The sequence below is a fragment of the Odocoileus virginianus genome, chromosome 17 (genome assembly GCF_023699985.2).
Source record: "Odocoileus virginianus isolate 20LAN1187 ecotype Illinois chromosome 17, Ovbor_1.2, whole genome shotgun sequence".
Lineage (NCBI taxonomy): Eukaryota > Metazoa > Chordata > Mammalia > Artiodactyla > Cervidae > Odocoileus > Odocoileus virginianus.
The window spans coordinates 29180280-29196579 of record NC_069690.1 but is presented as its reverse complement, the minus strand read 5'-3'; the positions used below and the strand labels follow the sequence as shown (position 1 = coordinate 29196579).

The 16300-nt window shown below is 42.8% G+C and overlaps 1 protein-coding gene and 1 long non-coding RNA gene across 3 annotated transcripts in view; one reads left to right on the top strand and one right to left on the bottom strand.

Annotated features, from left to right (window-relative positions):
* Positions 1 to 9304, bottom strand: part of MAP2K4 (mitogen-activated protein kinase kinase 4) — a 78596-nt gene extending 69292 nt beyond the window's left edge. The window contains exon 1 of one of the 2 annotated variants that reach the window (XM_070479123.1): positions 9185 to 9304. In XM_070479123.1, the coding sequence (XP_070335224.1) occupies positions 9185 to 9302 (118 nt within the window). In that variant the 5' untranslated portion in view covers positions 9303 to 9304. The remainder of the gene's footprint in view (positions 1 to 9184) is intronic. The other variant, XM_070479122.1, reaches the window with a different exon arrangement.
* Positions 8653 to 16178, top strand: LOC139039076 (uncharacterized). Its single transcript, XR_011492234.1, has 2 exons — positions 8653 to 8892; positions 14133 to 16178. It is a non-coding gene; the product is annotated as an uncharacterized lncRNA (long non-coding RNA).
* Positions 16179 to 16300: the final 122 nt, after the last annotated feature.

Below are 16300 nucleotides of genomic sequence, written 5' to 3'. Positions count from 1 at the left end.
TTAAAAACTCAGCTCTTTCTGATGTAGATGTACTTTTATAATTATATGGAACTGAAATCCAGTTCAAATTATAAGAGTTACATTGTCTTTAACGTTACTTTTCACATCTATTCAATAAAAAGAATAGCTATTAGCCCTTAGATGTTAATAGTAACTTTTAAGGCAGTTTCATCTATTTTTTCAGTCTACAAGTTCAGAACAAATCACATTTTATTAACTCAAATTACAGACTTGAAACTATTTGATTACTACCCCGATTCAAAAGCTTTGGTAGTTAATAAATTGTAAAAGCTAAACACACATAGCAATATTCTGCCAATGAGCTAACTTCAAATGATAAGACAGTGAACTACTAAAGAGGTGCTGAAATTCTCTAAAGTAGGCCTGAAAAAAGACCATGTCCCTAGAAATGATAAGTAAGACTATAGGAGTTACAGGAAGAAAACCTGTGAATTCTCCTTAGATACATCAACATATTTTCAAATTCAATTAGGTCTGGTTATACCTTCCACATACATTTACATAGATGTAATTTTGTAAAATGCACCCAGTCAAATAAGCTGTTCAAAACAAAAGCCTTCCAAAATACAAATGAATATGTATTCATTTGCCCTCAAAGTCTATTGGGTGAATTTCCAGTTTTCTTAGTGGTCTACCTATACCTATTTTTTTTTTTTTTTTTTTACATTTAAAGTGGGTGTGCTTTATTGTATCCAAATTGTACTTCAAGAATTTATTTTTCAGAAAGCAGCTACGGGAAAAGGAAAGATTAGCTTGAAAATAAAAATAGTTAGACTGACAGTAACTTCTCAATACAAACTATGTAAGCCAGAAGACAATATAAGGATATAATCAAAGTGCTGAAAGAAAATAACTGCCTACTTAGATTTCTTTTTTTTTTTTTTTTTTTTAATTTTTATTAGTTGGAGGCTAATTACTTTACATCATTACAGTAGTTTTTGTTATACATTGATATGAATTAGCCATGGATTTACATGCCTATACCTATTTTTTATTGCTTTGGGGAACAAAATGGAGAAGTCAAATTTAGAATGAGTATTGCTCAAGTGTATTTATACAAATTCAATCAAAACTTGTAGGAAAAAGAGCCAGGACAAAAAAGGATTATCTCTCCCATCCAGCTATCAAAATTCTTAGGATTTTAAGTTATAGGACTTCCCTGATAGCGCAGTGGATAGGAAACGGCCTGCCAATGAAGAAGACATAGGTTTGATCCCTGGTCCAGAAAGACCCCACATGCTGTAGGGAGAAAGGATTCTGTGGGTCTTATGAACCTAAGCAACTAAAAGCCAGCCAGCGTCCCACCAGGCACAAGTCAGGAGGAATAGGAGCTGGCAGTGTGCATTCTGGAAGCAACTGCAGAAAAGGAACATGAAGGAGCTCAGAGGCCCATCTCCCATCCCGCCACTGGAAGAGGGAGGGGGAAGTTCAGCTGCAGACTGCAGAGGCACTGGTAAAACAATGAAACAATCTGATAGTTACTATTCTCTTGTTAGCTCTAAATACACTCAGTAGTTGCTACTAGGTGGTAAAACAATGAAACAATCTGATAGTTACTATTCTCTTGTTAGCTCTAAATACACTCAGTAGTTGCTACTAGGTAGCAAAAATAAAAGGGGAGAGAAGAGGTGAACTGAACAGCAATATGAATGGGGAAAGGAGCAGGAAAAATAAATCTGAAAGGTATGTGAAGAAGAATGAGAAGGATCTGTATGGTAGTATTAAAAATAAGTTACAGGATAAAAGTATAATGAATAGTTAAAAATTTAAGGCATATGTAACTGGGAATGTTAGAAATGTCACCAATTACTCCCCAAACACATTAGAAGTTAAGCCCTTTAAATGCTAAAAAGTTCTCAAAACTTGGAAGTTCTGTAATCAGTACAGAATCCATGCATGTAGCTAAAAACAGAGGGGGTAGCATTCTTGAAGTAAAACTACAAGTTTTACTAACCTAGTTATGGATGAAGTGACCAGGTGAACAGATTCTAAGGACTCATACCTACATCCCTCTCATATCTACATTCCTCATTCAGAAAAGATCTGCTAACTGACCTGGGGTTTGTGGGCAAGCACAGACTAAAGAAACTGGAACAGAACGACTTGCCTTTTCCTTGAAATTCCATTTCATCTTACCGATGAAGTCAGATAAAAAGTTATTAGCTAAATCTTTCTAGACTTCTAAGACTATACATATACATATATACATATACAACACATACACACACACACATATGTAGAGAGAGAAACTATATAGGGAGAGATTACATAAACATGGAGAAGAAACCACCAAGGTCAGAGAATTGGTGCTTACAGTACAGATGAGAAAAAGCTTATGATGTTCAACGGGCAGGGCAGGGCAGGGTCAAGGGAGCCACCACCAACCTTGTACAATAAAAGAAAGATGGTGAGAAAAAAATGGGGAGGAAAACTTCCAATATCCTCAACTTCATAAAAAGCAAATTTGAGATTGTTGTAATTAGTCCATTAATATTCATTCACATATGCTCAGTTTTTGAGGTCTCACAAATTATGTCTAAATTCTGTCTTTCCATGCATACGCTCTGAGCCCTGCATCTCCGAGAGTAGTAGGTAGCAGCTGAATCCACTGCTAGTAACAGGTTAAATTTTCAAATCTCAGGTGCTGCACTCTTTAACTTTGTATCTGTACCCAGGGCCTTAATTTTACTTGATCTCCTGCTTCAAATTTTAGTCCTTTTCATTTTATCTGGCCCCAACCAAATTTCTTTTCACCAAATCTCAGAAACCAAGAATGAAATACAGAGATACACAGGGAAGGGTGCTAGCAAGCCAACAAAAGAAATAAAGATTGGGGGGGGGGGCGATGGTTTCTTCTCCTTTTACTCACCAGGCTTCTCCTCCATGTTCCCCTCATTCTCACCCTCTAGCCCCAATCCTGAGAACCCTTAACTGGTCATAACTGGAAACCTACAATTTACTGTACTTACCAGATAAAGCAAGCTTGTCTGCAACACTTTAAAAGGCTGTTTAGGATGTGTGTAAGTGTATATTAAAACCAAAGGCATAACGGCATTTGAGAAAGTAGAAAACAAAATGAAGAATGTCAGGCCTGGGTTCTAGTTCCAACTGAAACTCAAAACGAGTCATCTCACTTGAGCCCCAGTTTCCTCATTTATAAGATTAACAATAACATCAAGAGATGTCAGAATTGAAACAGCGTGTCCACATGTAAAGCTGCTTGTCAAATGGCCTTCGTGGGGCACAGCAACCATCCCCTCTTCTCTTCGTCTGGGCGAGGGTATAATGGGGGGAGGGGGCGGGCAGGGCAGGGGTCTCAGTAGTTGCCCACCTCCTCAGTAGCACCTTATGGTTTCCGGACACCCTGGATTCTAGAAATGCTGAAAAGGGATGACGACTACAGTACGAAGCCAACCTGACATATAACCACAGCTGCCTGCTTCCTGGGTCAGGCCACAGATGAAGTGCCCATACCCGCCTCCTACACAGCCAAAGACGCCGGCAGTGGGTCGCCTTGCAACTCCAACTTCGGAATTCTGGCGCATGCCTTCAATTGTAAAGTCACTCACACACCATGGCGGCTCTAACATCTAAACACCTATCTAAGCCTATCCAGACCTTGTATTTTCACTGTACTTAGATGGAGTTCCACAGACTTCCTGCTGGGTTACTTCCTTGAGTTTTCCTGACTTCACCTTTCTCAAACCGCAAAGGGGCCCACCTTAATCAAGTAACTCCAGGTTATCTGTATTATCCAGAACTACTCACTCACGATTAACATTGAGGATCTTGTCAGTCCCGTATGCCCACCTCCTTTCCTCGCTGTGGCTGGTGACTACCTTACTGACTCCGGTTTTGTAACTAAGCGCTGAAATACCATCTTGCCTCATGCTGGGAAGCCTAGGAAAGAAGAGCAAAGGCTGCCTGTCACCAGGTGGATTAAAACCCACTTTCACCAGGGCAAATCCCTCAGTTTAAATGTTTATTCCCTTACCTAAGAAAGGGGACCATGCCCACCTACCCTTAAAAAGAGCTTATGAGCATCAACTTAAGCAAAGACAGTGAAAAAAGAGCTGTGATAACTATTAGTTTCCCTTCCAGACTTTAAATCTGAATTATACTTCCTCAGATTGTATCACATGGGCTTTTCAGATCTCCAAGTGATAGAGGTCCATCTGAATTATGTGCAATAGAGTTGATCTGATTTCCAGACCCCTAAAAATAAGAAAAGCTCTATGGGCCCAAGTCAATCCAACCTTCTCAAATCAGGTTAACAGAAATAGAATAGGAAAAGAGAAATTTACAAAAAAAGAAACACGACTCAAAATACAGGGTCTCATACACCACTTTAAACAAGTGTCAATACACACTCTGATAAGGGACATTAAGGAAAACATGAGAAAATAAGTATCTTGAAAGCATTACATTTTTCTACTTTCTTAAATTTAATACTAGGGTTACTCTCCTTTTTAAGGAATATAGAGAAAAACATCACATGCTTTAAGGGGGCACCAATTTCCTGAGCTGAATTTTACTTTTCAGGTCATGTCAAACAAACGGTGACAGAAAGTGTGTTCCAACACACTAGGAAAAGCAAGCCACTCCAAGGTTTGGAAACTTATCCCTGTGTACCATTCAGTTTTTTAAAATTAGGATTAAGGCACACCCCTCTGGTAAATGGTACAGACAGAAAGACAGTCAAATAGAATCACAATTAGGGCATTTCATACTAATTTTGTATATGCAAATATTACTGGGAGAAAAAAAGCATACCAATTCAAATTTTCACTTTTCCTCAACAGATATGTTTCGTTACGCTTGTAAGTTTTGTGTGTGTGTTTGTGTTTTCTTCCTATAAAATTTTTAACGAGGTGTAACTGACATAACGTTCTATTAGTATCAAGTATACAACTTGATTCGATGTTTATATTGAGAAATGATCACCACACAGTAAGTCAAATTAACAATCATCATTGTACATAAAAAAACTTTCCTGTGATGAGAACTTTTAAGATCTATTCTGTTAGCAACTTTCAAATATGTGATACAATATTATTAACTATGGTTGCTATGCTGTGCATTATTTTGTATATTTTTTAAAAGCAGAATCAAATTATCATCTTTTTACTTAAATTGACATTTGTAAAATGTTCAGCTGTGGGTAAATGGGTAAGGAATGGGCTAGTCTATAAGCTTACTGTTATATAAATATACATGTTATACATTAGAGACTCAAAAAAAGAAAAACTGCCTAGATAAGCACTGAATCAGAGTCACCTACAACATAATTTATAACCATTTCCTGTGACAAGTACTTTACAGATGCCTCTGTTTTTCACACACATTTACAGATTCTAACTATTCTAATCATTTTTTAAAAACTGACATTTCTCAGCTACCCAAGTAAAGTTTAAGATGTTTTATTTTTTCCCTGCTTTAAGTTTTCCATAATAAATTTAACTTCTCGTTTTTTAAACTCTATTAATTTTTAAGGGACTACTAACTGAAGTATTTAACAAACCATGTTTAATAGCAATCCTTACATACGTATGTGTGCGTGCATGTTAAGTCGCTTCAATCATGTCCAACTCTTTATGACCCTACGGCCCACCAGCCTCCTCCGTCCATGGGATTCTCCAGGCAAGAAGACTGGAGTGGGTTGTCATGCCCTTTTCCAGGGAATCTTCCCGACACAGGGATCGAACCTGTGTCTCTTAGCCGCCTGCACTGGCAGATGGGTTCTTTACCACTACCAGGGAAGGCCCTTTATATATGTGTAGAGATTTTATAATTTTCAAAGCACTTTCATAAGCATTAATCTAATAATGTGATTCTCACAACAGGCTTGTAAGTATTATCCCTACTTTAACAAATGAGAAACAGATGAGTTCAGAAAAGGTCAGTAATTTTGCCAAGGTCACAGAGCTTGCACATGGCAGAGCAGTTACCTGAACGCAGGAAGACTACTCATCGAGAATATTCTGAACAGAAATGCTCAATAATGAAAAATGGAAATAAACAGTTCACAGGAAAGGGTAGAACCCAATGATAACGAAGCTAAAGAAACTCCATGATGAGGGGTTTGGGACTCATCTGCTAATAATGAAAGAGACAATTAATTAGACTATAATAAGTAAGAGCATTGTTGCTATTAACAATGATGATGGCTAATATGTATTGATCACATACTTAATTGTATGTCAGGCCCACGCTGTATCTGCATTCTAGAAGTTCCTGTAAAGTAAGGTGTATTCCTACTTTCCAATGGAGAAACCGACCCTTGGAAAGTTAAGTATCTTGCCCAAGATCACAGAATTCATAAATCCTGATGAAGAGATTCAAATCCAGGACTCCAGACTCTGGCTTAACTCAAGCATTACATTAAAAAACAATAATTCTCAACTGAGACCACTCCTGGGTCACAAACCTCAGACCATGAAAAAGTGTGAAGAGTGATCCAGCGTCCAGCACAATGCTCATCACACAGATCGACCACGATATCTGTTAGATGTGTATTCCACGTGGCCCCTCAACTGAACCCCACTACTCAAATGAGCACGGTCATTAACAACTCCAGAGAGACAGTACTTTGGGGTGGCAACTGACCATGTTCGGAGGGGGGGTGGGGGAAGGAGTGGCATTTACCAAACAACCAAGGATCACAAGTTTGACCTAAAGCCAAAGATCTGGTAGGTGAAGGAGGGGAGGTGAGGCTCTAACATCACAAGACAAATGAAAATCCTATCCAGCTGCTTAAGCCCATGGTTTGTAACCTGGGTTGTACGAGAGAACATCCCGAGAGCTTCAAGTGCTTCTCTTCATTCTGAGTAATCGAGATCAGTTCAAGAAGATGTAACAGGTTCCTGAATCAATCAAGGCTACACACAGCACTGACTAAAGAAAATTCATTAGGAGCTCAAAGAGAAGTCTTGAAGTCCTCCCTCTCCCTTTTAAACTGGGTTCTGCTTACTAGGGGCTTCCCCAGTGGCTCAGCAGTAAAGAATCTGCCTGCACTGCAGGAGACTTGGGTTCAATCCCTGGGTGGGGAAGATCCCCTGGAGAAGGAAGATGGCAACCCACTCCAGGATCTTGCCTGGGAAATCCCACGGACAGAGAAGCCTGGCCAGCTACAGCTCATGGGGTTGCAAAGAGTCAGATACGACTGAGTGACTAAACAACAACGAAACTGCTTATTAGAAAGGTCAGCTGACTGGATATCAAAACCCAGGGGTTGGGAGGAGGAGAATGGAGAGCATCAGAGTAACCCCTAACCACGACACTTTTCTTTGAGTTCCTAGAATACTCCAGGCTCTTTTCCACTTTTTGGAATCTTCACATGTATGGTTCCCTTTGCCTAGAACCCTCTTCTTTATCACAAGAGTCATCTTACCAGATGGGTTCTCTGAGACCACCTTATCAAAGCAGACTCCCCCCTCCCCTATCAAATTCTACCCCAGCCTGTTACTTTCATTACACTTTTCTCAATTAGCAGTTTTTATTTACCTGCACACTGTCTTCCCTCCCCAATCCTACCTGAAGAATAAGCTCCATCAAGAATAACGCTTTCTGATTCACTCTTTCCTATAAAGAGCACTATGAGATAGAGCACTATGCCTGGCACTAAACAGATGCTCAAGTAATATTTTTTGGAAACTAAATGTCTACAGCTTTTTCAAACTATCAGCCTCCCTACTCTCAAACCTCCAAAACTTGCATACTTATAAGCTCTATAAGTCACTCATTTTGGATATGCAATACAATCTTAAGTTGTCATTTTACTGTTTCATTTCACCACCAACTAGACTGCCCAATGGAAAGATCAGGAAGTGCATCCTGCATTCATCCATATACTGTGCAACACAGTGGCATCCAGGAACTAATTCAACTCCAATTAATCATCTGAGGGCCTGCACAGAAAGTGTCCTCTCTGTTCCTTATGTATATCCCAAGAGGAGGGGGACAGGGAGGTAAAAATGACAAAAATCCCCAACTCTTGCTTCCTGAATCACACTCGCATAAACCCGAAAGACTCAATAAATGTCAAACCTAACTAGATACACGCGTAAGACAGATCTCAAAGCCCTTTAGATAAATGTTCATTAAAGAGTAACCATGGTCACCCTGACCATGAAGGGTACCCCCAACTGATTCTGTTAGCTACTGAAGAAGGCAAGTAATTTGCGAAAGTTGTCAGGAGATTTCTGAGATTCCCTGTTTTCGAAAATAATGTGGCTGCTCAAAATTCCCCAGTAAACTCAAGGAAACCGCCCCTGATGGGCTGGGGCCTAGTATTTTTAAACAACACCGCCAGTCGAGAGCTACAGAGAGCGCACAGGCGTTCCCGGTAGGGCAAGTCACTCATCAGGAGGGCAGGTCCAGGTGCGCAGCCCCACGCTGACCCACTCTTGACCCCCGCCTTTCGAGGTCCCGGATCTCTCCGTTTAAACCCAATTCCCGGTTTTATTTATTTATTTGGTCCGCATGCAACGCTAGCACAGAAACCCCCGGCCAGAAACAAATCGCCGCTCCCGGGCAAAGGACTGTCTCGTTACCTTCACAGGTGGCACAGGTCAGAGTCACCCCGCGCCCCGCCCGGCGCGCGGAAACCCTGCAAAAGTTTGCAAACCGAGGGTCCAGAGGGCCCGCGCGAAGCGCAGAGGTCAGCGCGGCGGCCGGTCTCGGCGGCGCCCGCGGGACCAAGATGGCCCTGCGCGGGCCCCACGGCGGCGGGGAGAGGGCCGGGGCGCCGCAGAGGGGCGCGGGGCCCGGACGCCGCCGCCGCCCTCAGCGGCCGGGACCGCAGGCCAGGCCCGGGCGCCTCCAGCCGCCGCCCGGCCGCGCGTTCCCGGAAAGGCGGGCGGGGCGCGCCAGGTAAGCGGGGCCGCGGCGGGGCGGCCGCGGGGGCGGGTCGGACTCTAGGTGGGCCCGGCGGCCGGCGGCGGGGGGAGCCCCGGGCCGCGCGGGCGCAGGCGGAGGCCGCGGCCCGCCACCGGGAACCAGGCCGAGCCCGGGAAGGCAGGGGAGGAGGGAGGTTGGCCGGCGCGGGCGGCACGGCCGCTTCCTCAGCCGGGTCCGGGGGCGTCCGCAGCGCGGAGACAGGCCGCGACGACGCGGACGGCCGAGCCGGGGGGGACCGGGGTCTCGGCGCCGCCGCCTTCCTTACCCTGCATGCTGCTGACGGCCGGGTGGCCGGGCGCCGGGGACCCCGCGGGGCCCGGGGTGCCGCTGCCGCCCCCGGAGCCACCACCGCCGCCGCCGCCGCTGGGGCTCGGAGCCGCCATTGTTGGGAGTGAGGAGCCGAGCGGCGCCGCGGCGGCTGCAATGCAGCAAGCTCGGCCTCTCGCACGGCCGAGGGGCGTGGCCATCACCGCCTTGGTCCCGCCTCCGGGCACGCCCCCGGCACGCCCCCGCCCGCGCCTGACGCGGAGCCGCACCAGATGCCCAGCCGCACAGCGACTCGAGTCGCCGATGCCCGGTCCAAGAGGCCGGCAGACGTCCCGCTCCCGGGCTGCTGGCCCCCGAGAGGCCTACAGCGGTCTGAAAGTGTGTGCATCTGGGGGATAAAAGGGTACATAGTTTTTATCATTCCCACAGTGGTCTGTGACCCCGGAAGTTCAAGAAGCCCCTTGTTGGAATCTCAGAATTTAAAATCAGAATCTTAAAACTGAAACAGTGTCACTGAGGTCGTGCTTCTTGTCCAGTCTCTGACAGGGCATTTCCAGAGGGGAGCTGACTCGAGCTATGGAGCTGCCTAACACCCCAACCCTCTACATTGCCAAGGGAGATCCTAGAGAATACTAGTGAAAGTACTACCAATGGACCCACCCCAAGAAGATCAAATCACAATCTATATTTTAATAATATCCCCAGGTGATCTGCATGCACATTACATTTAAAAACAGTATCTTCAGCACCCAAGCTTCCTGACCTCCTAAAATGTGTGTGTGCTCAATCCTGTCTGATTCTTTGTGATCCCGAGGACTGTAGTCTGCCAGGCTCCTCTGTCCATGGGATTTACCAGGCAAGAATACTGGAGCGGGTTGCCATTTCCTTCTCCTGGGGATCTTCCCAACCTAGGGATGGAACCCATGTCTCTCAAGTCTGCTCCTTTGGCAGGCAGGTTCTTTACCACTAGCACCACCTCATCATCTGTATCACCATCTGGCTTCCCAGGTGGCTTAGTGGTAAAGAATCTGCCTGTCAATGTAGCAGACACAAGAGACAAGAGTGCAGTCCCTGGCTTGGGAAAATCGCCTGGAGGAGGAAATGGCAACCCACTCCAGGATTCTTTGCTGGAAAATCCCATAGACAGAGGAGTCTGGCAGGCTCAAGTCCACGGGGTCACAAAGAGTCAGGCACAACTGAGCAACTGAGCTCACACATCACCATATTCCCCTAAATACACACTGGGTTCTCTCCCTCATCTCCTTTACGCCTTAAAGACCAGCTATAGAAATATATAATTTATATATGAATTATATAAGATGGCAACCTCATAGAACAAAGTCAGGTTTCTTCCAATGCTTGGCACAGACTGATTTTAGGAAGGTAGCAGCTAAAAAGAAAAAAAAAAGTCCCTTGTGAGACTAGGGGCTTGTGGACCAACAGAAATGTAATTGGAATGGTAAGGTGTGGATCTCTGGGCAGAGGTATGTCTCGCCTATACATAGAATGACCAGCTATACAACATACCAGGCAATCTGAAACATGGAGCCAGATGATTCCTGCCCTTTGGAAGTATTGAGCAATCTGTACCAGGACATCCTTCCAACAGACCTTATCTGTGCTAGAACTTCCTCCTAGCATATTGGTAATCCGTCCTCCATCAAAAGGAACCTGCCTTTTTGCTCTGAAAACCACCCTCAGCCATCATCTTGATTGCTCACAGTGGGTTCAGATAGGGCTTGTGATTTAGTTGTCCAGTCATCTCCAACTCTTTTGCGACATCATGGACTGTAGCCTGCCAGGCTTGCCCTATCAATAAGATTCCCCAGGCAAGAATACTGGAGTGGGTTGCTATTTCCTCCTCCAGGAGATCTTCCTGACCCAGGGATCGAACCTGCATCAGCAGGCAGATTCATTATCACTGAGCCACCTGGGAAGCCCCAGAGATAGGGCTTAGGGAAAGTTGCCGCTGCTAAGTCACTTCATTCGTGTCCGACTCTGTGCGACCCCTTTGACAGCAGCCCACCAGGCTCCCCCATCCCTGGGATTCTCTAGGCAAGAACACTGGAGTGGGTTGCCATTTCCTTCTCCAATGCATGAAAGTGAAAAGTGAAAGTGAAGTCGCTTAGTCGTGTCCAACTCTTAGCGACCCCATGGACTGTAGCCTACCAGGCTTCTCCGTCCATGGGATTTTCCAGGCAAGAGTACTGGAGTGGGGTGCCATTGCCTTCTCCGTTAGGGAAAGTTAAGTGAAGGCAAATAGAAGGTGAGAGCAGGTGGGTGTGCTTAAGTGGAGAGCCTCGCATTTCCAGCCCTCCAGAACTCTCCTCCAAGGGCCTGGCAGACGGAGCAGTATCTCCAATTCCAGGTCATTATAAACATTGCCAAATTCCCATCTGGGAATCAGTATACCAGCTTGCTCTTTTTAGTCCTGGGAAATCCTAATCAGAAGCTAGAAGGAAAGTACCCCATCCAGGCTGTTTAGCCCAGAGTGAAGGCTAAATACTCTATGGGCATCCTTGGCATGGTGCTGATGGGAAGAGAAGCAACAAAGGACAGAGAAAAGGACAAGCTGAGGCTCCCTAAACTCTCTTCTTTGGGAGTACAGATTCAAAGATGGCTTTCCTTTCTTTGAGGTTTATATTTTAGTACTCAAAGAGGTTAGTATAAAAAATCAAATGAAATTCATCTCTCAAAACATCAACAAAACTTGCCAACAATTAGCAAAGACTGATAAAAAAAAAAAATAGGGACCCCATCCCACCTCCAGCCTTGTGCTAATTTTGCATTTCCATTGACTTGGCCTCTTTAACATACAGGGGAAAGGCATCAACAGCCTCATAGTTTTTTGGCAAACAATCCAAATGTCATCATCAGACTCCAGATGAAGGGTTACTGACACCAAACAATTCTATTTGAGCAATTTTCTAACACTTTATTCCAGTACCTGCCAGTAGGTTTCACAACCAGTTCCTGTGGTCTAAATGTCACTGTTGTGTATGTTATCTCATTTTTCACTTGCAATTTCTTGGGTCTTGGAATGGTACCAAGAAATGGCTTGGAGGACTTCTCATCTCCCTACCCCCATAAGTACCACAAGCATCTCTCCCCTATTCTTTGCTGTAGACCACTGATAATACTTACAGTCTTATGTAAAGTGTTACTAGCCCCCTTTTCCAATTATAAATATTTCTCTAATAGAAACTTAAGAAAAACATTGACCTCATACAGTTTAATGAACTTGAATAAGAAAAATATATGCAACAAATATACCTAAAGGAAAAACATTCAAACTAGGAAATTCATTCAAGAAAGTTGAATTAAAAGAGTAAATACATTGTGGAATATAAAATGATACAAAATATCTTATTTACAAAACAGAAATAGACTCACAGACATAAACATTTATTGTTACCAAAGTGGAAAGGGGGTAGGGGAGGGATCAATAAGGTGTTTGGGATGAGCAGATGCAAACTAGTATATACAGAATGGACAAACAACAAGGTCCTATGTATATAGAGACACAAACTCCCATTCATTTGAAGAAAGATTGCTTTTACCTGAACTCAGTTCATTTATTGAAAATCATTCTCTCCCTGATCTTGTCTTAGCTCTTAGATAAAGATGGCCCCTGATTGCTCACAAAACATAGGTACATTCCAATATCAATTTTGAGTTGTAAGACTTTCACATAATACAGCATCAAAATTTGTTGTAAAGAGCTAAAATATCATAAAGAACTCGAATTTTACTACTTCTTATTGGTTTTATTCATCTTTTCTTTCTCCATGTAAGTTGCTGAGCAACACAATTTGGAGAAAGTCTATTGATAACAAACCTTTGGTAGCTTATGAATTGTGAATATTATGAATGTAATATCTAAATGAAAATTATTTAATATGTAGCTAAATTGAGAATGATAGCTATCCTTTTGTTGTTGTAATAAGCATTCTTTTATAAGTAACAAAATATGACTGTATGTTTATATTCTTGTAAGCAGCTTCATTTAAAAATTAATCAGAAACAAATTACATTTGAAAAGTCTGTCTTATAAAAAGACATGTCTTTTTCCTTACATATTCTATTTTACTTACACAAAATGTTTCTTTTTTCACCCTATTGAGCAGAAAATAAATGTACCAAGTTTCTGTTCTCTGCTCAGATTCTACTTGAATAGCAATGAATTACAAGATACATAGATGATAAATCCTGTAAGAATTTGTTCAGTGAACATTTCTTACTATATCAATAGAGTAAAATTTTTGATAGAACATCTTTACTTAACAGTCTTTATTGGTTCACTTCAAATCTGAAAATCAGGTTTTGTTAAGCTACTCTCCCATTTCTCTCCAGTGATTCTAACCTATTCTTGACAAGTGCTACTCTAGAGCTTTCACCCTATTTTTGGTCTTTTATGCCTTATTAAATCCAAGCCACAAGTGCAGTCAAAGAAAAGGGAATATTCTTTTAATCATCTCAATCCTAAAGGGAATCAACCCTGAATGTTCATTTGAAGGACTGACACTGAAGCTGAAGCTCCAATACTTTGGCCACCTGATGCGAAGAGCCAACTCATTGAAAAGACCCTGATGCTGGGAAAGATTGAAGGCAGAAGGAGAAGGGGGCGACAGAGGATGAGATGGTTAGATGCTTAGCATCACCAACTCAATGGGCATGAATTTGAGCAAATTCCAGGAAATAGCAGAGGACTGAAGAACCTGGCGTGCTGCAGTCCATAGGGTCTCAAGGAGTTGGGCACAACGAGTGAACAACAAACTACTCTCTCCTGATGTTCATATATAAACCATATTTTAGCAGAGCTTTTTCCCGTCCCATCTCATGAGTCTGTGTGTTAGAATTTAGGAATCTATTTTTAGACAGTTTGGTATAGTTCATTGGTTTTCAGGAAGCAAAATTAAAGGATTTCTTGTTTCTTTCCCTCTCAGACATCCTGGACCAAGGAGACATGATCTTAAAAGCTCAGGAGTGTATGCGGACACAGAGATGGGTAGCATCTGGTGATGGACAGGATGCTCCGGGACTTTGGGGGGACCCACATCATTGCTTCATCAGCTCCAAATGATGCCACTTAGAGTAAAAAAGAATGTAAAAGGCATTTGTATTCAAAATGAGAATTTCAGAACTTGTGCTGGTCAAATGAAATACATGCTTCCAGCTCCTGGTTTGGAGGGTCCATAGCAGCATAAGAGGCAAGAAGGGGTCATGGGTAAAATCCTGCAAGCTTTAATGAAGACACTCTATGCCTGATTCTTGGTGACCACGCTTCTTCCAAGATGAGGTTGTGCTCTGTGCTGCTTCTTTTGCACCTCTCCATGGGCAGCCTGAATCTCTCTTCAATGGCCCTCCAAGCCTTCCTAAAATAGACTACCGCTGCCAATTAATTTTCTCTGTGTTCTCCTAACACCACATCATGAATAGACTGCACTCTGGAAAGTAGCTTTTTGTGTGTTTTCTTTTAAACCCCAGTGTCTGGTTCATCCCAACCCTTTTCTCTCCATGTGTTGCCTGACGTTCAGACCCCTCGTTCTAATTAGCAGTGAAAGATGACTCACCCATCTTGCTGGCTCCCCAGAGGAAGAAATGATTGCTTCTTTTATTGATCTCAAGCCCTTCAAGAGTCACCACATGCTCCTGGAAGCTTCCGTTAGAGAGAGGAAAGTTCAACCTGAAAACCCCAGTGCCGACAGAAGCTCGGCTTGGGCAGTGGTCCAGCCTCCCTCACATCTGACAGCAGGGACAGATGGGCCTCCCACTGCCCCATGATGGTGGGTTTTCAAGAACCCTGGCCATCAAGAAGAGTGAAATGTCACAGATTTAACAAGGGCAGGGACTGGCTGTCCAAAGCCGGAGGGTCATCAGCTCAGCAAGGGATCAAGCAACCTGAACTGAAGGAGGCCAATTGGGGTCAGAAGTGACCATGTGCAATGTGGAAGTCAGTAACAAGGGTTAAGGTGAGGCATCTAAAGACCAAAGAAGGAGAGTTCTGGATGGTAGAATGTTTGAGAGAGTCTGAGGCCTCTTGGTTAATCTCTCTAAAATTGTTAACCAGATAGAACCCTCCAAGCTTTAAAGGGCCCCTGGTCAGTTAATGGATAAAGACTCATCTATGCATCATATAAGCAAACTAAGTCAGAAAGAGAACAAATACCTCATGATATCACTAACATGTGGAATCTAAAATACAGCACAAATCAACACATCTATGAAACAGAAACAGACTTCCAGACATAGAGAACAAACTTGTGGCTGCCAAGTGGGGGAACGTTGGGGAGGGATGGATTGGGAGTCTGGGATAAGCAGATGCCAACTAGTATATACTGGATAGATAAACAAAGTCCTACTGTTACAGCACAAGGAACTATGTCCAACATCCTGTGATAAACCAGAATGGAAAAGAATATGAGAATGTATGTGTATGTGTATGTGTATGTATATCAATCACTTTGCTGTACAGCAGAAGTTAACACAACGTTGTAAATCAACTATATTTCAATAAAATTGAGAAAACCCACAAAAATGATAAATACAGTTCAGAAGCTTTCCAGATCTGTACCTGAAGGCAGGAGTTCTTTTCCTGGCATCAACAAAAGATAGATTGATGTTACAGAGACTTTTGATGACATCGAGATCCTGGCATTCGGTAAAATTGAGGCTCTGTGGTTGAAACCCTATCCAGAACATGAAGATAATTTTCAGTGATGCGTAACATCATACAGTATCCTACCAGGTACTTTATGGAGTTGCTTAGTAGTCACATTTCATCAAAAATTGCTTAATTAGCAGATGGCATTGAAAATGAATATGTTCTGCTAATGATGTACTTTTTCTATTTGGAAGGTTTGTAAAGTTTCTTTATTTCATTTATGAAAACCATTAAAACTAAGTGCTGGGGGAAAAAAAAAACTAAAGTTAGAACCAGACCTGAAAAAAATCTCTGTGTAACTAGAGTATTAAACCAAGATTTGCTCACATATTGAGGCCCATCAAATCTCATTTTAAATGGGAACTTTATTCAATAAGTAAAATAAGTATTTTGAAATATTACTTCTTCATCCTTATATCTATCTTTCTTAACTGTTATAGTCACATGTTT